Source organism: Mauremys reevesii, linkage group 6 (assembly GCF_016161935.1).
Source record: "Mauremys reevesii isolate NIE-2019 linkage group 6, ASM1616193v1, whole genome shotgun sequence".
Classification (NCBI taxonomy): Eukaryota; Metazoa; Chordata; order Testudines; family Geoemydidae; genus Mauremys; species Mauremys reevesii.
In genome coordinates this window covers 130196402-130218985 of record NC_052628.1, presented here as the reverse complement: position 1 = coordinate 130218985, position 22584 = coordinate 130196402, and the positions used below count along the sequence as shown (strand labels likewise).

At 47.5% G+C, this 22584-nt stretch overlaps 1 protein-coding gene across 1 annotated transcript in view; it reads left to right on the top strand.

Annotated features, from left to right (window-relative positions):
* LOC120407631 (elongator complex protein 1-like) overlaps nucleotides 1-22584 on the top strand; it is a 126160-nt gene that overhangs the window by 22347 nt on the left and 81229 nt on the right. The window contains exons 5-13 of the mRNA XM_039543395.1: nucleotides 4761-4841; nucleotides 5236-5321; nucleotides 8889-8988; nucleotides 10304-10394; nucleotides 10929-11052; nucleotides 12237-12330; nucleotides 13130-13360; nucleotides 13747-13917; nucleotides 19533-19623. Coding sequence (XP_039399329.1) covers nucleotides 4761-4841; nucleotides 5236-5321; nucleotides 8889-8988; nucleotides 10304-10394; nucleotides 10929-11052; nucleotides 12237-12330; nucleotides 13130-13360; nucleotides 13747-13917; nucleotides 19533-19623 — 1069 coding nt within the window. The remainder of the gene's footprint in view (nucleotides 1-4760; nucleotides 4842-5235; nucleotides 5322-8888; nucleotides 8989-10303; nucleotides 10395-10928; nucleotides 11053-12236; nucleotides 12331-13129; nucleotides 13361-13746; nucleotides 13918-19532; nucleotides 19624-22584) is intronic.

Below are 22584 nucleotides of genomic sequence, written 5' to 3'. Positions count from 1 at the left end.
TGGGCAGCGCTGGCACACCTTGTTGCTACACCTGTCGGTAGCAACCCTCTTGGCACAGACCCCATGACGCGAAATCGCGACAACCTTCACCACCCGGTCTTATGATTCCGGCACCTCACAGCAGGACTCCTGCGTGGCTAAACCGATCCGAGTTACGTTGTTCGGCCTCGGTTCTGCGAAATTCTCCGGGGTGGTAGACAATCGTCCATTCGGTTCAAGTATCTAGCCGAGTGGAAGCGTTTTCTCATACTGCTCCGAAACGCGCGATGTTTCTCCCGCCAAGATCCCGCTCCATTCCATCTGGTTCCTCAGGGCTTGGAGCGTTTATACAACCCCCCAGTGGGGCCCCGCCATAAACCTGGCTCTTTATTATGGTTCTGCCCAGTTTTACGACTGCCCTATTCGAGCCAATGTCAGCATGCTCCTTGAAATACTGTGTTCCTCAAGGACAAGGGCAGTTATTACCACGTCCGACCTGCCTCCCTGCGGAGGTGTCTGCCTTTTATATCTACCAGGATATCTTCCTTCCGGTGGAGAGCAACAATTGCCCTCCTTTGACATCCGTAGGGCGTCTGCAATCTATATCTAGCAGGCAGAGCCCGCTTGTAACGCCCCCAAAACCTTCATCGTACCGCCATACCGGACGAAGGGCATACCTGTCTCCTCCTAGAGGATTTCATCTTCAATGATGTTGTGCATACGCACCTCCGGTGTTTTGGCCCATGTTCCATAGCGCCACCTAACTGCACATTCCGCCAGGGCTCAGGCTTCTCTGCTGCCTTCCTGGCTCACATACCCTTCCAGGGGATGTGTCATGCTACTACCTGGTCCTCTATCCGGACCAGTGCCTCTTTGGTCCAGCAGTCCAGAGCTGATGCAGCCTTTGGCTTCGCAGTTTGCATTCTGCGACATCTACCTCCGACCCCACCGCCTAGGTAAGGCTTGGGAATCACCTAACTGGAATGCATAGGAGCAATCACTCGAAGAAGAAAAGACGGTTACTCACCGTAGTAACTGTTGTTCTTCGAGATGTGTTGCTCCTATCCATTCCAGACCCGCCCTCCTTCCCCACTGTCGGAGTAGCCGGCAAGAAGGAACTGAGGAGCGGACGGGCCGGCTGAGGTATATATTTAGCGCCATAGCGGCGCCACTCCAGGGGGCGCCAGCCGGTCCGCCGGTGTTGCTAGGGTAAAAAAGTTCCGAGATGCCGTGCACGCGCGGCACGCACACCTAACTGGAATGGATAGGAGCAACACATCTCGAAGAACAACAGTTACTACAGGTGAGTAACCGTCTTTTTTGATTTTCAGATAATTAGAGAGTTTCTGGTGGCTCCATATTGGCCTCTTAGGCCTGGTCTACACTGGGGGGCGCGGGGGGGGCTTCGATCTAAGGTATGCAACTTCAGCTACGCGAATAGCATAGCTGAAGTCGAAGTACCTTAGTTCGAATTACTTACCCGTCCTCACGGTGCGGGATCGACGTCCGCGGCTCCCCCGTTGACTCTGCCACCGCCGTTCGCGGTGGTGGAGTTCCGGAGTCGACGGGAGCGCGTTCGGAGTTCGATATATCGCGTCTAGATAAGACGCGATATATTGAACTCTGAGAAATCGATTGCTACCCGCCGATATGGCGGGTAGTGAAGACGTACCCTTAGTATTTTTCCTATCTTTTCTTCACATCAGGGTAGTTTGCAATTGTACCTTTAATATTGTCTCCTCGAGAACCTGCCAGTTCTCCTGAACTCCTTTTTTGTTTAGATTTTGTTCCTCTGGAATCATCAGCAAATTTCATTAGCACACTTCTACTTCTTACACTAAGGTCATGAATAAAAATATTGTGTAAAATTGCACCCAGGGCTGATCCTTGAGGCGCTCCACTAGTAACCTCTCTCCAGTTGTTCACCTTTGAGCACAACCTGTTGCCTTTTTCTTCTTGAGCCAGTTCCTTACTCACCTTACAAGTCTTGTATTAACTGTAACATTCTGGGGTGCAATCCAGACCAGTGAGGAGCTGCGTCACCCCTGCCCTGCAAATGTGGGTGCCTCCCATTGGTTTGCTGCTGTAACTCCCACCTGGGCCGCTCACAGTCAAATAGCATGCAGGTCACACTCTGAGTGTCTGTGTATAGCTGCAGCCTGCAAGCCACACATCAATCACACTCTGGGTTCCACCAGCCTTGGTTACCCACTTGCAGGGTGACCCCAACACACTCCCAGTCCCAGATTTTCTCCCAGAACATGTGTTCTGCTCTGTCCTGTCCTGCCCTTTCCTGAGCAGTCCAGATATATTAGATCCATTGTCTCTCTAAGGAGATCAGTATACAACAGTCTGCTACTTTAAATGGAGTTCCCCCATTAGCCCAGTTTAACCACAACATGGATTAGTTTTGATGTAAAAAATAAAACAAGTTTCTTTAACTACAAAGAGAGTTTTTTAAATGTGTACAAGTACAAGGCTTTAATGTCAAAAATGGTCACAAGAGAAATAAAGATAAAAACACTTCCTAGTACTAAGCAAACTAGACTTGATTCAAGATAAAAATTCTTAACCACATGCTCCTAGGAACAGGGCTGACCAAATTTCAGATCAAGCTCTTTTCCAAAGTCAAATGGGCTGGTTTTATTTGTCATCTTAGGTGAAAGAGCAAGAGATGTATAAGGAGAGAGAACTTGGGTTGTTTTTTTAGTTCAGTCACCTTCTGAAATGCATTTTCCTGAGGGCTCCCTCTAGTTCGTTCCCACTGTGAGGAAGGAGACAAGGAATCCAGCGGTGAAATAGGTTCCATGCTGTTGTTTGCAAAGACGCAGATCTATTTGTTCCTGCCCCACACCCCTTCGTTGCCAAAGAATGTGACCAGTGATGGCCTATTAGCTTCGATGACACCTGGCTAGAGGCATCAGCTTGTCCTTTATTTTTGAGAAACAGGTTTGTTTACCCCTTCCTCAGACTTGTCTAGTAAACACACTTCAGTCATGATTTCAGCTTACGGTCATAACTTTACATATAACATTGCTACACATGTTTCATCATGGTATTGCTGACCATTGAGTTATTAGTTTTCAAGTGATACGTCACAAGGTATATTGTGTACAAAGATTTGTGTAGGCTGTGAATACAGGGGTGCATTCAGTCACAGTTGTAAATAAAAATATTGAGTAAAATTGGTCTCAAGGCTGATGCTTGGGGAACTCCACTAGTAACCTCCCTCCTGTCCAGTAGTTCATCTTTGAGCACAATTGTTTTCCTTTTCCCTTTGAGCCAGTTCCTTATCCACCTTACAGTTCTTGTATTAATCCCCATGTTCTCTAATTTAACTAATTTGTCATGTGGTCCCATGTCAGATGCTTTACTGGAGTCCAAGTACATTAGATGAAGCAAAAGGCTTGGTTTTTTAAAGGTGCACATGAGAAACCAAAATAAGTGGACAAGTTTTACTCTCCTTTTCTTATGAGCCTCAGTGATGAATCAAGGGGAGCTCTCTGGCTCTTCTGAAACATCTAGAGATCTTAAATGCAAGAAAAAATTATCAGCTTCTTGCTGTATTCTCCCTGGTATAGTCTTTATACTGAGGTCTCAAGGCGATTATTGAAGGAACTTCTGCTGGGCAAAGAGGCTGCAAACTCTGCTTGTTATCTGACAGTTTGGAGATGTGTCAGACTGTAGTTGCAGAGCAGAACTAGGGCTCTGATCTGGGGAAAGATCCTACTTCCTGTCTAATGATGATAAAGGAGAGAGAAACAGTTCTGGTTTTTTTATACTGCTTGTAACTAATGTGGCATGTTAGCAGTTTAAACAATTCAATTACGTGCAAACAGAAAATACATTACTATAAGCATAGAAGTCAGGGTGATAAAGAATCCTATGGCTCTTCTCATAGGAGTTGGGGTTTGCTGACCTTGCCTGAAACTTCCTTTCCTTTTTTTTTACCCTCGTTATTGTGCAGCGTGCTTATTGGCCTTTACTCCAGAAGTGGCTGCATTGCAGTGGTGCTGTACGTATGAAGACCCAATCCTACAAGGTGCTAAACATTACCTGCAAAGCACTAAATGTCCTCAACTCCAACTAATTTGAGTAGTAGCATTGTGTTCTTTGTAAAATACTTATAGCACCTGTTCTGTCATAGGAAATCATTGTGACTGTATTTACCATTATTAACTTTGATTTCTTTGGCATCAAGTGCTGTATACAAAATGCTACGCATGTCCGCAGCACAGACGTGCAATGCAGTACAACTTAATTTCTGTGTTGTCTTTGATACAAATTACATTCAGAATACTTACAGCACTAAACCAAAGCAGCTGCAGAGTTAACATTCCATATGCTGCTTGCTTTTCTCGCTAATGGATAGGACTCATTAACTTCATGCGGAGGTGAAATAACACTAAGATTTTACAATTGTAATTGTAGAGGTAAGAAATGCAATACACAGGCTGTGTTTTTCACTAGATTTTTGGATGTTACTGCATTGGATTTGTGGTTTTGCTTTAAGACCTTCTCTACTTATAGGAACTACTGTCAACTTAAAATCTAGTCAGTTTCAAAGTTGGATTTGAGGTAGTGTTCAAGAACTGCTTGCGTCTGAGTCTCCCTGCCAATTTTTGTGGCTTTACAATCATATTTTCTTGTTGTTGAGAGTGATTTTTTCCCCTCTGCTTTTGCTATGTGACAAAGAGGGGAACTGAATTCAACCTTCTCTCTGACACTGGAGAATACCACACACGTAATTTTTAATCCTGGCTTGTATGTTTACCATGCAGGTCAGCAAACTCTTATAATGATGACAAAGGACTTTGAACCAATTACTGAAAGGGAGATCCACCAGGATGACTTTGGGGAAGGTGAGTTGTTGCAGTGAACACAGACATTCAAAAGTATTTCATTGTTATCTCATAAAAATGAATGAAATGAACAAACAGACCTGCATGAACTCTGCCCAGGAGGCAGCAGGATACTACTGTCAGGTTAGTAGATTGCAGCTGAATGTCAATATTTTTCTTGGCAGCAGAGGCTCTAAATGTGTCAAACCTGCTGCAAAGTTACCCAGCTGCTGCAGTGCTGTTAGCCACATGTATCGCTAGGAAATGCATCCCACAGAATAGCTCCAAGAGCTTGTCCTGTAAAAGCCTGCACCATAGGTTAGGAAGGCAATGCTGCCTTGGGGTTCTATTTGTCGGTCAAACTGCATGGTGTCATTTTGTAAGTCTTCAGATATTGCAATTGTCTCTCCTGTAGGAAAGTTCATCACTGTTGGTTGGGGCAAAAAGGAGACACAGTTCCATGGATCAGAGGGCAAACAGGCAGCTCATCGCAAGCAAATGGTACTGCACTGACATATGAGGTCTCCATGCTGCCCAGATGGGACAGCTATACAGAGAGAGCTATCGTCTTTCCCTCCGTGCTATGCAGACGCTCCTGCTTCTTCCCTGGCATTCTGTCCTTATTTCTACCCGTTTCTTTATCACCTAATTTGTTCACTGTTCACTTGATTTAAGTCACATACTTTTTCCTTCTCTCTACTTCAGTAATGCAGTGTTGAATGCCTGTAATGCTCACTTAGCCCCTGACAGGTTAGGAGTGGTTTTCAAACACAGTAGGCAGCGCAGATAGTGCTGCCTGGAGTTCCGCTTGCCCAGTGCTTCCCGTTATAAGACCCTGTTTTCAGTTGCTTATATCTTTGCCAAACTTTAACTGTTTGCATTGAAACTTCCATGCCAGGGGTCTGCCACAGGATTTTTTTTTTAAAGTTTCACCTAAACTTGGCTGGAGAGTCTTGCCCGCATGCTCGGGGTTCAGCTGACCGCCATATTTGGGGTCGGGAAGGAATTTTCCTCCAGGGAAGATTGGCAATGGCCCTGGAGGTTTTTCGCCTTCCTCCGAAGCATGGGGCAGGGGTCGCTTGCTAAGGAGTGGGTGGATCGGCTTATGTGGCCTGCATCTTGCAGGAGGTCAGACTAGATGATCATAATGGTCCCTTCTGATCTTGAATTCTATGATTCTATGATTCTATGATTAAAATGGTTCAACTGTTTTTCTGAGAACGAGATTGGGGAAGAGTATTTTGTTTTACCCAAGTTTTTAAAAAGTATTTACTGCTGTTTCATTGACAAACTATAGTACCCCAAACTTTGGGGCACAAACTTGAAATTTGGCAAGGCATTTGTGTCAGGGTTGTGCCTTTTGCTGTTTCCATGAAAATTCACCAAAATTGGTCAAGTTATAAGCCTTCGGGAAGTCTTATTTCACACTTGTTAAAGTGCAGCAGCTAAATTCTCTGGAGATCTTGTTTTCACTGAGCATTTCTCTGTCCCCTCATAGCTCCTACATGACAACTGGGCTGCACATACACCATCCCAGGCTTCAGGGGCTGAGCAGGACTTTCCCTACAATTGCTGTCCCTGGCTTAATGGGGCTGCTGTGGCACCAGAGCTGAGAACAGGAATATTGTGTCCTGTGCGCTCAGTGACCCTTTGCTGGGGCCCAGGGAGTGTGGAGGAGGAAGCAACCTGACCTGAGCAGAGAGGGACAAGAGCTGGGTGGGGATGGGGTAGATTGGGACAAGAAGCCAATGTGAAGATGGGGAGGTGGGGGAGACTGATATAGGACAAGGAGGTGGGAGTGCTTTCAGCTGCCTGGGCAAGGAGACTGAGACAAGGTGCCTGGGGGAATAGACTAGAGCTAGTGTGAGGGGAAGTCTGCGACTGGTTTGGGGTGCCCCTGGGGGAGGTGAGGGCTGGCTGGGCAAGGAGACTGGGCCTGGAATGTGGAACGTGGAGAAGAGCAGTGGAGACTGGCACTGGGAGACAAATTGGGACAGATTGGAGAGTACAGGGCAGGAAGGGGGTCAGGCTTTGGGGGAAATGGGCAGAAAGGCCTTTGCCCACGAGAGCATGCTCCCTTCCTGAGCCTGGAATGGAGCCCAGGGTCCCTGAGTCTCATAATTTTTCTGTCAGCAAATATCTGTGAAACCCACTGGCAAAGTGTCTCCTCCCCCTCTAGTGGCTGGTCCCAGTTGAAGCTCAGAGTTACGAACACCTCGGGAATGGAGGTTGGTTGTAACTCTGAAATGTTCGTAATTCTGAACAAAAGTTTATGGTTGCTCTTTTAAGAGTTTACCACTGAACATTAACTTAATACAGCTTTGAAAGTGTGCTATGCAGAAGAAAAATGCTGCTTTCCCTTTATTTTTTTAGTAGTTTATGTTTAACACAGTACTATACTGTATTTGTGTGTGCGAGTGTGTGTTTGTGTTTGCTGCTGTCTGATTGTGTAATTCTGGTTCCAAATGAGGTGTGTGTGGTTGAGTGGTCAGTTCGTAACTCTGGTGTTCATAACTCTGAGGTTGTACTCTACTGCTAACAGTTACTCAGCTTATGTGGCAGAGGTCTATGCTGTGGGTCTATGGTTCCAGCCCTGCTGATGGCCTGTCTGGGTGTCAAATTCAGTGTGATGTCACATGGTGGAATTTTTTTTTCTATTTACTTTTTTAAATCCTAGGAAATAACACAAACAAAACTAAGTTAAAGAAACACTAAGATGGCAAAGTCAAGCACTCAAAAGTTATGAAAAGCCAGAATGAAGGATACCTGTACAGCCTTAACTCTGCTCCCTTGTGTGTCTACATTATGATACTGTCTTTAATTACATGATCACATACAGTTTTTTCCACAGGACCCCTGCCTTGTTCAGCGTACAGGATGGACAGTGGTGACTTAATGAGAGCTAGTCAATATTTTATTTTAGCCACATAATTCAATGTGTCCCCCATGCCTTATTTTTTTTTCACACTGTTTGAACTTTGCTATGAAGATAGAATTCTGAATTTCCTCCTAGGCTCTTCTTTGGCACTTCATCACCAAGGTGAATGCTTCCCAAACATTAACAAATGTATCTTCGCAGCACCCCTGTGAGATGTGCAGTGTTATTGGGAATTGAGGCACAGATTAAAGCCAAAAGATTCAAAAGATTCCACTAATTTTGGATGCCCAGTTTGAGACACTTGGAGCATGATTTTTCAGCCTACATACTATTGTATAGTGCTTCGTATGTTCACAGCACAGCTCCCGTTGACCTGAGTAGCAGCTGTGAGTGCTCAGCACTTCTGCAGATCAGACCCCAGGGTCTCAAGTTCAGGGTCCCAGAAAATGAGGAGCACACAGTTAGTGATTGATCACCTCTTAATGTTTTGGTGTCGGTGCTTTGCCCAGCATCACACAAGAACCCTGTGGCAGACGGAGGGATAGAATCCTCTTCTCCAGAGTGGCATTCAACTGTTCTAACCAGAAGACCAGCCTTTCTCTTTCTGCAGTTCCCTGCCTCATTCACCGCACACCTTCAAACTTCTGCAACCCATCAGACAGGGTCCCACAGACAACATCCCCCTTCACTACACAGCCCTGGTTCATCCCTAGAGCCCAGTCTGTCCTGTGCACTGAAAAAGTGAGGAGACTTGTGGCTAAAATGGATTTGATTGTCATTAAAAGCTGTATCATAATGCAGGCGCACAAGGGGGCCAAATTAAGGTTGCATGGACAGTCTTCAGATGCATCTGAAGAAGTGGGTTTTTTACCTACGAAAGCTTATGCCCAAATAAATCTGTTAGTCTTTAAGGTGCCACTGGACTCCTTGTTGTTGTTTTTGTGGATACAGACTAACATGGCTACCCCCTGAGTCTTATTACTGGCATTTCCTAACTGTTGAGTGCTTAACTTTGCCACCTTAACATTCTTTTAACACCTGTTTTTGTTGTTGATGATGATGTAATAAACTACATAATGGACTTGCAAAGGGCAGTGGCAGCCAATAGATTTCTGTAGCCAAGGGCCATTCCAGCAGCAGCCATTTCAGACTTGCACCTGATCCTTTTGGTTTTTCTTGTATAACTTCAGGAAGTGCCACCTGCTTCATCCTCTGATGATGGCCGACCCCGAGTCACCTGGAGAGGAGATGGGCAGTTTGTAGCAGTGAGCGCTATTTGTCCACAGACAGGTATGGGATTAACTGATCTAGAAAACCTGCCCAGCCCCAAATTGAAGTATTTACCTGTGCTGGTGTGGGAGGCTGTTACCTGTTTATCAAGATGGCAAAGCCGCCTTACTTTGTCATATTTAGTAACTGGCAATTAAAGAAAAAAGCTGAAGGTTTTTCCTTCCATTTTGGGCCTAGTGTTCAGTATAGATGGGTCTGAGTCAAACTCTCGACCTGAAACACCACTGTGCAGGAAACAGGGGCCCAGATTCCGACTTCACAGCTCTGCGATTTCTCACTTTCCATTGACCTAATTTTCTGTCTCAGAGATTAGCCAAGGTCAGAATTGGTGTGATGGCTATTGCACAAGAGGGGTGTTGTTTTATGCTGCATCCTGGAAAGCAAAGCAGGGGCTAGAATTGCTGGTGTGGTTTTTTTCGCCCTCTCACTCCTCCCTGTCACAGGCTAGGAGCAAACTTTTGAAACCATGCTCTTCTGAAAGCAAACCTTCTCAAACTGCTCCTCTTACCCGTTAGAAACACCCAGTTTATGTGGCTTTTGGCTTGGTTTCCAAGCATATTGGGGAGTATCGCGACTTGCTATCACTAACTGATACTTCACTTGTTTGGATCAAAACCTCGGGTGCTGGCTGAGTTACAGCTGTGTCCCTACACAATTGTGATGCCAACAGAACGTCCTAGCTTATACAACCAAAGTGTGCAAGTTAGGGGGCCTTCTGCAGGGCCAGACCCCAGCCTCCCCCGTTTGTTATCATGGCGGGGTTGTGCATTCTGTCCGAACATGGAACTGCTACCAGAGAAGTTGGTCTTCCAAACTGTTTGGATTTTGACCCTCATTTATTTCAAAAGTCAGCTGGCCCCTGGCCTCATTCGGGACCACGCACACAAGGAGTTAATGTCACACATCAAGCTGTCTTTTAATTGTGACTGGACCAAAACTGTTCAGTGCATCTCAGAATGCAAAAGAAGTCATTTTTGGAATCAGAACTCTCAGAAATGCAAGGAAATGTGAAACTCAGAGTTATTTAGGAAGTTTGAGTATAGAATGCACATGAGAAACTCCAAGCAGAAAGAAGTTATTTTGTGGCGCTTTAAGCGGGAGAATGGTCACAATCAGACTGTCCAACCTTGTGCACACTCACAGCTGTGTCATAATTGTAAGCTGCACAGCAATTCCAGTGAGCCTGTCTGCAAGGGGTGCCAGTACTTCACAGAGGAGGTCTTCAGGAGGAAGTTGTCCCTTTCCACCCCCACCAAAAGCAGAGGACACTTCTCCTGAGTTTCCTGTTTTCCCCCCTTACCCTTGTCTTGTGTAGGGGCTCGGAAGGTCAGAGTGTGGAGCAGAGAGCTGGTCTTACAGTCGACAAGTGAGCCTATCCCAGGACTAGAACAAGCACTGGCCTGGAAGTGAGTAAATGAGCAGCCTGTGTTCCTGGTGGATGGGGTTGGGTTTTGTTCACTGGCTGTGGGGTTTCCTCAGCGTCTGTCAGAGCCTGAAGGATCCTTTCCCTCCTTTGTTTTCCTGCTTTGAGCTGCCCTCCTGGTCAAACATGTAAGGAGGAAGTGCCGTTTAGAGCCAGTCATTCCTGTTTCCCAGGACCACCGTCCCCCCTCCCCCGTCCGCTCAGGAGGTGAGACCAGAGCTGGTAGGAGAGGTTATAGTCTTATAGCAACACCATACCAGGCTGGCTCAGCTTTGGGAGGGACAGCAGCACTTATCCTCTCCTGTACTAGTATTATTTCTACAGTGGTGTTGTGAACCCTGAGTAAGGTCTGCGTGGCGGTGCCAGAGCCTTGGCTGGGGGCCTGATAAGAGCACATGCTCTGCTGCTCCTTGGGTTTGTGTGCTACTGGGCAAGGGCAAGCAGCTAGATGTGTTCCTTACCTTAAATCTGCACTAAATTGTGGTCACTCATGCATTACCCCTGCATTTGTTTTAAGGCCCTCTGGAAGCCTGATAGCCTCCACACAGGAGAAACCCAACAAACATGATGTTGTCTTCTTTGAGAAAAATGGTCTCCTTCACGGGGAATTCACTCTCCCATTTCAGAAGGGCCAAGCCAAGGTAGGTGAGGGGTCCAGGCTGTCGCCCTCCTGTGTATGCAGTGCTTGCTGCTCCTTGGTGTGGAGACCTGTCTGCTGAACATGAAGGGTTGTGGTCAGTGGTCAGTAGTTACGGGCCCAGATCTGAGTAACCCCAAATCTAGAGTAGTCCGGATCCAGATTTCAAATTAGCTGCTAGTTCCCATCTTGATAGTGAGCTGAATCTAAACTGCAGATCCAAATGTGTGTCTAGGTCTGATCTCTGCAGACTGGGCCCTTCATTGCCTTTAGTCACTGACAGACTTGCCCCAAATCTACAGAAAGAGAGGGGAGGTAGGAAGCACCAATTTGTGACTCTTTACAAGAGAGGTTGTGTGAAAGAGTCCTTTGTAGTATGCACGGGTAGCCTTGTTGACTCCAGCTGAGCACTCAGCACCCTGGGAAATTCAGACGTCTTTAAAATCAGGCTCTTATCTCTCTCTTGGTCACAAAGTGCCTAGGAGCAAGAGCAGAACAATGGGCTCAACCCATCTCCCACTGAAGACAGTGTAAGGCTTCCGGTGGCAGCACTGGGAGCTGGACCAGGCCCTGTATTTTTAAGTGCTCTCTCTACTGAGGAGACAGCAGCCTCTCCAGAGGCTCTAGCATTTGATCACCAAGATCTCCTGGAGACAATGCTTCCAGCCTCTGGACGGCCTCGCCCCAGGTGGGGAGGAGGCTCTGTTTCAGCCGCAGCACTGTGCCTTGAAGCTGGGGTGAGGTTGCAGGTGATGCGTGGGAAAGAGTAAGATCTAAAATAGGGCAAAGCACGACTGTTGTGTGAATGGAGAGTGTGAGACTCCTCACTGGGCTTGCTTAAGCTGTTCCCTTCCGCAGGCAGTGTGTGGAGCAGGAGCTGCCCTCCTGGTCAAACACATAAGGAGGAAGAGCCGTATAAGAGTGTATAACAGGTTCTACTTAATGTTCCCCTTAGTTTCCTAAGACAGGGCTGGGGTCTACCATCTTAAATTCATGCCTGGGGGATTTCCTGGCATAAGCTTTGTAATATGTTACTGTCTTCTATTCCCTGCAATGGTGTGCTCCCTTGTATGCTGTCTGGGCAAGGAGGGAGCCAACCAACGTTTCTAAGCTTGAGTAGATGATTCTGACATGGTGGTCTGCCTTGTGTATGGACAGAAACACCAATGAGAGACTCTGTCCCATCAGGTTAACGAGCTGCTTTGGAACTTAGACTCTACGATCCTGGCAGTTTGGTTGGAAGATGTTAAGAAAGAAAAGAACTCTGAGACAAACACCTATGGTAAGAATACTTTCAGTGCCCTGGCTGCCCCCAAGTGCACGTTAATTAGGAGGTGTGGAGAGGGAATATGTCCGAAGACATGGAGAGATTCTGCCCAGTGGTCTAAGATGCCTGTGCAAGGTCAGGAGAAACTGCACTAGTTCACTAGATTTTGCTCAGGCATTGTCCAGACCAGCTGCTTTGGAAGCAATGCCAAAGCTCACTGCCCATCAGTGGGCTTCTGAAACAGCTACGCCAGTGCCTGAAGATCCCAGCCCTTAATACTAATGTCCCCTTGGGGAAAGGTCTTTTGTGGGGAAGAGGAGGGGCACAGACGTTTTAGGTTCTTTTTGGCAAATTTTGAGGTCAGGGTTGCTTTGTGCTGGGTGCTACACAGAAACAGTCAGAGACAGCTCCTGCCCCAAGGAGCTCACCATCTTAATAGGCAAGATACAGGTTGGGAGACAGGAAGGGTGGTTATCCCCCCTGTACAGATAGCAAAGTGACTGGGCCCTGGTCACATAGGGAGTCTGGTGGGACAAGGATTGAACCTGGATCTCTTGTGTCCAGTGTAGTGTGTTAACCCCAAAGCTAGTCTTCCTCCCTGGAGCACAGGGTGACTGAAGCTTAGACAGTCTGAAGGGCTGCTGAAATAATCTTTGGTGGTGGCTATGACAGATATAGGGCCTGAGCCACAACATTCAGCTAAAACTGCTGGATCCTCGCAAGCTGCGAGTGGGGAGGATGCGGCTGGGTGCTAGCTGTGACCTTACTGCCCCAGCCCCCATGCAGTGTGTAATGACTACATTTCTCTGTGTAGTTCAGCTCTGGACAGTAGGGAACTATCACTGGTACCTGAAGCAGAGCCTGCATTTTGGCAGCGCTGAGAAAAGCCGGCTTGTGTCACTGCTGTGGGACCCTGAGATCCCATATCGACTGCACGCTCTCTGCAGAGGATGGCACGCCCTCTGCTACGACTGGCACTGGAGCACGGACTGCAGCACTGGGGAGGAGAGCCACCTTGTGGCCAACGTGGCCGTTATTGATGGAGGTGATTGTTGGAGGCCAAGTCAATGAGTGGGGGATGGAGGAGGAATGTGTTAGACGTTGGTGTGTCTGGTGTTTAGCAGGTGTCTGTCTGGGGCATTGCAATGCTTGAGTGCTGTTTCTCTCACTTAGGGACGTGATAAAAGACACTAGGGTGTGGGAGAGCTCCCTCCTTCAGGGCTAAATCCAAAGCCCCTCAGAGTCCACAGGAGTTGAATTAATGGGCTTTCAATCAGGGCCTCAGTGAGCAGAGCAGCCCTTCATTGTACCCCTCCCCACCCTCCAAGCCTCCTCTTCCTCTGGCAGTGTTGCTGTGTCTGTTACAGTCTGAGTCAGAGATGGAGTTGCAGTTGGGGGATGGTGCATAGCCTGATGTTTCTGTTTCCTCAGATAAGGTGCTGGTAACGGCCTTCCAGCATTCTGTGGTGCCTCCTCCCATGTGTACCTTCCAGCTCCAGCTCCAGCAGGCAGTGAACCAGGTCACATTCCACACAGACCCCACAAAGAGTGCAGACCTTGCTGTCCTCGACGCCAGCAACAGGATCTCCGTTTACAGAGTTGGTGTGTGTTTTCTTTTTCTCTCAGTTCCTGGGTTTGCTGCACCTCTGCTCCCTCCATGGTCTTCTCAAGGGTGCCCTTTCAGGTCTCAGACCTCCAAGTGACATGTCTGTATGTTCCTCTCCCTCCAGATAAAGGATCTAGGCTTGTTGTCCCCTGCGGTTCACTCTACTATCCCAGCAAGTCTGACATGAGTTCAGCACCTGTGGTTCACTCTCTCTCGGCACAGTGAGCAGCCAGCTTTCACAGAGCATTTCTTGTATTTAGAACAGAAGAATTACAGAGAAAACAATCCTAAAGAAACGATCAGTTTACCCGCACACTGAGGGACACTCAGTTAGTTCAGGCTGACCTTTTACAGCACAAGCTCTTTCTTTGTCATCTGGGCTTCTTGATCCGGGTCTGATCCAGCCTATGCAGTTCCTCCCAGGGGATGATACTTCTCTGGAGTTGTTTGCTTGTCCCAGGATTTTAGTCTGGGAATTTAGTGTACCAAAATCTCATGCTGTGGGTGAGTCAGTAACAAGAGGGGTCAGGGAGGAGTCATTTGATTTGTAAAAACCTACAGAATCATAATTTCAGTGGTGTCTACCTCTGTGGTGTGATAGAGGAGACTTGCTGACGTCTCACCTACCCCCACTCCCAGCTTCATGTCTTTCAGTTGGAAATTTTGATAATTGTGTCATTGGATGTGGGTCAAGTTGGGTATCTTGCGAACGCTTTCTCCCACAAATGCAATGGTACCAAGCATGACAAACCTAGAACAATCATGTAGATATATATTTCAGAAAATGTTTACAAATAAACTTATTTTAATTCTACTTTACCACAAGGATGCATTGCTTATGTTTAAGAAAAAAGCAACCCTTAGTAATTCTAGGGAAGTTAACCTTTATTCATCAGTCTTCATCCGTGTTGTCTCCTCTAGGGCACCACTGCTAGACACATTGTAACACTGATCTTCATCTGCGCTGAGCTGCGCTTGCATGTGTCCGTGTAAAGCAGTTTGCTCTTCAAACATTTATAAGGTGGTGAGCATCTGGTCTTTGCACACAAACATTTGATTAGTACACACTCCTACATCAATCCTTCAGCTATTTCACACACAACTGGTGTAATGAGTCCATCCTCAAAGATCCATCCAGGCCTGACTGGGGAGGCTAGTTCTGGATTTGCTCAGTCATCCTGGAGTTTGCTCTCTTGATAGCAGGTATAAATGCACCCTCTTGTCTGGGGCAATTTTTCTCTGTTTGTCTGTTTCTTGGTAAACATCTACCAGTGTAGCTCTGCAAGTGTCGTAATGGTGATCCTCAAATGTTAAGCTCAGCATATGAACTTCTCCAGTGCATTTATGACCTCATCAGTGACAGTCTTAGCTGTACCGAGCACCTTCAAAGTGAGGGAAGAGTCTTCAGATACTGAATCAAATGGCTTCCAGTAAGATAATTTGGTCTTTCCAGCCAATCTTCCAGTAGTGTCACTAGAAATCTTGGCGTAGAAACCTTGCAGCGTAGCAGGGTTTAACAGTCCGAGTGATAGGAACATGTCTCTGAGCGATATACAGCAATTCTGTTCCCCAGCAGCAGGCACAAAACCAGAATCTTGTGGAAGTCTTGAGTAGCATCTCAGAGAGAGTACTAGAACATCTGTGTCTTGTGCAAAAGTACGGAGTTTGGTGGCACTGATGGCATGCAAGAAACTCTGTGTCAGCCTCCTCATGGGAACTATGAAGAAACTCCACTGAACAGTGTGAGGCAAGGCAGCAGCTTCGTTATGCCATGTGACAACAAAATTCGTGGAACAATTCTTCACATGCTGAAGGATTTTTCCTGCAAGGTATGCTGTTAACTCATCCTTCTTGTGAGTATGAAATGGTACATTGTGACATTGGAGATGTTCTTGGAGTCAGTAATTTTGCATTGGACAGGTGCAATGCCACGGAGTCTTGTGATATTTGTAATTAATTCCTTTGCATGCTCATCAAACACGAGATGGACTTCATTATAGGTCCAGTATTTTCCCTGTCGTCTCATAATGAAGTGTTCAGCCAAATCTTGGCAGGTGTTAAGTTTCTAGTTTGCGAGTTTTTACCTCAGCCACACATCTATGTTTGCTATGTTGTAAAGTCTCTGTTGGCGTAAGGTTCCAGTCCCCCTGTCAGTAGGTGCTGGATTAGGAAGACCATGCAAAACGACCGTGAGTTTGCTTTTCATCTGACACATATGCATTGTTCCGTTGCATTCGTATATTGATAGTGTTACCATGGAGAACTCAGACTTTCCCAAAGTCTCACATAGATCAACATCATACTGAGATCTGGACACAACCAGGAGACGAACAAACAATGATCTGTCTGAGATTAGCTCTGTACTGATCCCTGCCACTTCACTCTGACTTTTCTTTGCATTCGAGCACAGGTTTCATCTGTTCTTCTTGTTTGGAATCCATCGACTGATGGAGCTTGGGATAATTCTTTTGGTTTTGAAGGCTTCATACAAGTCATGGCTAGGGCTAAGATTTTGTCACGGATGCTTTTAGTAAAAATCATGGACAAATCACAGGCAATAAACAAAAATTCACGAAAGCCCATGACCTGTGTCTGACTTTCACTAAAAATTGCCCTGACAAAATGGGGAGGTGGGTCCAGCTCCTATGGAAGCTGGGCTACTGCAGAGTCCCTTCGCCCCCCAATGGCATCTGGGAGCTCTGGGGGTCTCCCAGCTGTGGCTGGGCAGCTGTGGGGGACTGGCTTGGTGCTCCAGCCCCAGGGCAGAAAATGTCAGAGGTTAATGGAAGTCACGGATTCTGTGACTTGCGTGATCTCCTTGACAAAATCATTGTCTTAGTCATGTCCCAAAGTATCCATTCAGCTGACATCTTTAACAACCTCATCACTGAGGACTGTTTTCGTCATGATATTAATGAGCTCCTGTAGGTCATCCATTGCGTATGAAACTCCCATGTACTGCAGGACAAAATGCTTTTCTGTAAAAATTTAGCAGTTGCAAACAAACAGTCTTCGTATTACTGTTGACATCAGCGCTTTTTTCTTTTCATAGCGCCACAACTTTTGCAGCTTTTAAGGATGTGCGCTATGATTCACGTCTATGGGTAGGATTACTACAAACTATGTCCATATCCCACAGTTCATCTTCAATAAGTGCTTCGAGAGCCTTTCAGCTAAGCATTTGTTCCTCTTCAGTCCCATTCAGAGCAACTGTTTCTCTGTACTTAGTCTCTAGATTGGCTATCGCCACTGCTTTCCTACCCATTACAGCTTCTGCAAGGCAATTGATGAACAATTTGAATTGCACGGTTTGCAGGAGTAAAATCAGTATTTGTTTCTGTTGCTATTACCTTTTAGATGCAGCACATTACATATATTCTTGGTGCATCACTTGATGTGATATGCAATGTCATGTGTGGGTGTCTTTTGGGTCATTGCACTCATTTAACTTTACTTTCCATGGAACTTCCTTGCTGACTGCTTCATACAGATTCTCACCTGTCTCACATATTAGAGCTGTGCTTAATGGATGCTTTCAGGCTTATGGCAGAAGTAGCAAGTGTTCTTCTCAAAACACATTCCATGGCTAGTATAAGGCAAGTCTCACCTACAGTTGGCTCTTGCCCTGCGATCTTCAACTTTTTCCTGATCCTTGATGTACTTCCTCTCCAGTCTTGCCAAATTCAGTTTATGTGCACTTCCGATAGCGTGTATGGTCCCTGCAAGCATTGTGTTTAGGTATTCTCCAAAGATTCAGCTACTCTCCCCATTGATGCCTAAAAATGATCAAGACCAAAGTAAAAACAAATGTTTTGTAATAAATTGCTTTGGGGTTGTAATTAATTACATGATGTAACTATGTGGGTACTGTTTGCATAGAATATCAGGGTTGGAAGGGACTTCAGGAGATCTAGTCCAACCTCCTGCTCAAAGCAGGACTAATCCCCAAGTAAATCATCCAACAGATTTTTGCCCCATATCCTGAAATGGCCCCCTCAAGGATTGAACTCACAACCCTGGGTTTAGCAGGCCACTGCTCAAACCACTGAGCTATCCCTCCCTCCTAGATGCAGATGCAGTCCAGTCCAGTAATTATTGCCTGGATACTGACATCTTAACCAATGCCTCATTGCCATTCATAATAGATAAACAAAACTGATAATCAGAACCACCGACCTGCTTCATTTTTGGTGATGATGGCAAATCAGCCTGAAGCACTCCTTTCATTTATAATAATCTGGAACATTAAAAACTCAGTTATCATGTTCTGAGCGTTTAGCTGATAACACAGTACTGTCAGTCGAGGGCCATAACTTAGCTTTGAGTGCTGTGTTAGGCCTGTGTTTAAAAATCCAATTTTTAATTATTCTTTAACGTTTTCATGCATATATATCTGCGTAATTGTTCTAGGTTTGTCATGTTTGGTACCATAGTATTTGAGCGGGAAAGGGCTTTTGAATGATACCAAGTCAACCCATTTCTGATTACACTGTGTTATGAAAATTTCCACCAATCCAAGGACCTGGAGCTGGGAGCCAGGCGGCACCAAGTCCCTGGTGCCATACTGCAGAGGACGATGCCATTGGAATTATGATTCTGTAGATTTTTATGAATCAAATGACACCTCCCTTACCTTTCTATCACTAACTCACCCATGGAATTACACATGTTCCCAATAATTTCTCTCCACTGATTTTTAGCTCCTGGAGGAAGCTTGGCAATGCTGCCTCATGTAGCTAGAATACAATCCCCAGCTCACAAGAATACAGATCACATTTCTAGATACACAAGTTAATGAATATCTCCTATGCCCATAGCATCCGGCACATCTCACAATAATTGTCTTTTGAAGTTTCCATACTTTCAGGGTCTCATATCTGCCACCTTCTGCACATCATACTCCACGCCTGTCCCTAGGCGTGCTCCTCCCTCTGAGCTGTGCTGAGTGACACTGATGCTTGCAGATCAGCCTGGCTCACAGAACTTTCACTCTCAAATGCCCAGGTCTCAGACGCGGCCCCAGCTTTGTACCTATGGCCTCGCAGTTGATGGGAGGCTTGCATGACAAGCAAACACTGTGTTTAACACCATTCTAGCTGGATGCCATCTCAGGTGACTCCTTGCTGAAGCAATGGCATCTGCACGTGAGTTTGTTGTGTGGCCTGTTCCCCCTGTTCTGCAGAATGCTGTGAGGCATAATGTATGGACTGCCAGGATTGGTTTGGCATCCTTGTCCTGGAGATGACTGGGATCCCAGAGTGTAGAGATGGCAAAGGCCCCTCAGCCCTAGTTCAATGCAGGATCAGTCCCTCATGGACAACCCATTGAACAGCACAGCTGTCAGTCTGCTGAGCGATAGGAGGGCTCCCCCCACTCCTCCAGGAAGGCTGTCACCTGTTTTTGGTTTCATGCTGCACACTTAAGAGTAAGACTCTTGCTGTGCACAAGTGAGAATTATGAAGGCAGTTGACGTAGAAGAAAGCATCATGAAAAGGCCACTGCACATTGAATTGCGCTCAGTAATGATTAGATTGGGAGCAGTGTATTTTGCAAGTCTTTGGTGGTTGTGCTTGAAGGGTGCTCTAACATGCCTGTTTGTTCCATTTGCCAGGTGACAGCACTGTGAAAGACCCCGCTGTTACATTGGGAGGAAGTGGATTTAAAGCTTCTGTGGAAACACCTCATCTGGAAAAAACCTACAGGTACTGCAGGCCTATCATGAGTTCTGGGAAACAGGGCCCGGGGCTGTATATAGGCAGTGGCTGACTGCTGGGTGAGAGATGCCTCCTGCTTAGCTTAAGGGCCCTTGGTCCTGCTATACAGGGACTCTGGCCTCAACTGACACTAAGGAAGCACAAACGAAGCCCGTGGCCGGGCAGCGTGACACCCTCTCTCCCAGGGTGGCTGGTTTGGGACTGAGCTCTGCCAGCTAGCAGGGGCTGTGACCATCTCTTAGCACGGGAAGAAACACCACGTTCTGGCACCTCTAGGAACAGACTTTGTCATGCCGCAGGCCATGCTTGCCTCCCCAGCGATGGGGGCAGTGGAGGAATGAGGTGCATTAGTGAAAGGCTGCTTGTTCTGGAAGGGCCAGTGAGTGCTTCAGCCCCTCCCCTCTCTGTGCTCTCGCACATCAAGCTCAGCTGACCAGGCAGGTAAGTCCCACTTTGGGGATGCAGATGGCTCCCTTGGCACATGGCATGGTGTGCCAGATTCACCACCTTGGGCTAAAAGTGTGTGCTACAGATCAGTCGGCCTGGAGTGTGACTATACCCTTTACTCTGATCGCCTGCATGTGCCATTCTTCGAGTGACTGCATGTGTCCATTCCACTTCTGGTGTGTGTGCACTCAGGACACCAGTGTCAGAGATTTGTCCTTTAGCAGTACCCATTGAGGTGATGCATGTGCCCTCTGCTGCCTTCTGCTGCTGTGCAGTCATATAAAAGGTGGACCTGATTCCCCTCAGTTCCTTCTTACTGTCCATGGTTGGTAGTCTGCACATGTTAGCTGCTTCTTCAAGTGCTTATTCATGTCCATTCCAACCAGGTGTGTGTGCGCGCATGTGCAGGGTAGGCGGAAGATTTTTCCCATAGCAGCCTCCGTCGGGTCAGCCTGGGCGCCCCCTGGAGTTGTGCCCACAGGGCGTCCAATGTAGAGCCCTGCCAACCTGCCACCCCCTTGGTTCCTTCTTACCGCCAGTGACGGTTAGCTGGAACTGTGACGTTGCACTCCGTACGTTTTATGGAAATATGTTTATAAGTGTGAATATGATGTAACTGGAATATGCTTTATGCAAAAGGTCTCTTGTAAGGTATCATTGCAAAGCTTGGAATCTACTGAGTGTGTTCATCCCATTCATTTGCATGTATTATTTCTATGTCTGGAGTTAGGAGAATAAGAAATATACACTTGTATTACTGAGGTAAACATGTTAAGTGGAAGTCATTAAGGGTCCTTCAAAATCAATCACCTGTAAATGGTTCTGGGTGGTGGAGATAGGTGACTTGCTGAGCAGTTTTTGGTCTGCAGCTTTGGGGGCATGGACCAGACCTGGGTCTGTGTTGCATCAGGCTAGTGTGTCTGGCTCAACAAGGCAGGGTTCCGGAGTCCCAAGCTGGCAGGGAAACGGGCTCAGAGGTAGTTTCAGCACATCAGGTGACAGTCCCAAGGGGGTCTCTGTGACCCAACCCATCACAGGAACGTCCCTTAGCCTTTGCTTAACAAGTGCCTTTATCTCCCCCCGGATCGAGGGACCCTGCACCCAGCATGTCCTCGTCGGTGCAGAATGCCCTGGCTCCGTCCTCCCAGGAACCGGTGCTGAAAAAGGACTCCTCCCGAGCTGCTCGGCACCAGCATGACTCCTCCCACGGCCAATCGGCTAGGCACCAGTCTCAGTCACCGGTGCCTCAGCAGAAGAAGATCCGGAGAGGGGGTGTTCTCCCTGGCTAAGTCTAAGGAGCCCAATGGCTGAGAGACCCCAGTTGGGCCACAGCACCAGGTCCCCAGGCAGGACCGCATCAACTCCTGCCCAGGTGAGGCAGTTGAGTCCAGGCCCACCATGATTGCCGGACCCTACTGGCCAGCAACTGCTGCTCCCATCGACACTGGAGGCTTTCGAGATGGCTCAAGACTTGCTGCGTCTCACAGTGCTGTTCTTGCCCCCTAGCACAGAGGTGGCTTCGGCCCTGTCTGCAGCACCGCGACCCCAGGTGCAATCAAGAGGGAAGCCGGCGATGATGTCCTGGTGCTCCCTTTCTCCACGGCACCCTCCGGCACCTACACCTCCAGAGAGAGAACTCAGTCGGTCTCTGAGCTCCTGACGCTCGGTGCCCCGAAGCACAGCTCCTCTATGGTCTTCGTATTCGGAGACCTCAGAGTCAGACTCTTAACGCTCCATGTTCAGGTCATGGCGGGAGAGACGTACTTACCTTGCGTCTTGGCCACCAGAGTGGCAGAACCCTTCTCAGTGGCCCTTCTGGACTCCATGAGATTTTCACCAGAGCCAGGGAAGGAGCCAAGCGTCCCGCTAAGCAGCAACTTTGGTGGCTTTGGCCATTTTTATCCCACTGGCTGAGTGACCAGCCACTGAACCACTGACACCATTGTCTGCAGCACCAGCACTGGCACTGGCTTCAGGTCCAGCTTCGGCACCAGCTGCAGCTCCGGTGCTGACATTGGCACCGGCTTTGATAGTGGCTCCAGTGGCACCAGTAGCGACCCCAGCACCGACAGCGGCTCCGGCACCAATAGTGCTGCCGCCAGTGCTGACACCAGCAGTCTGGTGCCTACAGCCCCCGCACCAAGCACGACACCATCCGTGTCTGCTCCTGCACGGGACCCCCAAGAGTCACGGGATCCCTTGGGTGCTGATGGCAGGGAGCAGCTGCTGTTATTTGGAGCTTCCTCCTCTTTGTCGCCAAACAAGGTGCTGGCTGATACCACCATAGCCCTGGCGCTTGAGAACAATTGGGTGTTGCAGCAATGGCTGCGCTGGGTTGCCCAGGGTCTGGGTATCAAGGCAGAGGAGGTAGTAGAGGACTCTGATCCCATAGTGGATATCCTTGCACCCTCTGGACCTTCCCGTATTGCCCTGCCACTCATAAAACTATCATGGACATGAACAAAACCCTGTGGCAGACCCCAGCCACGTTGCCACCCGCTG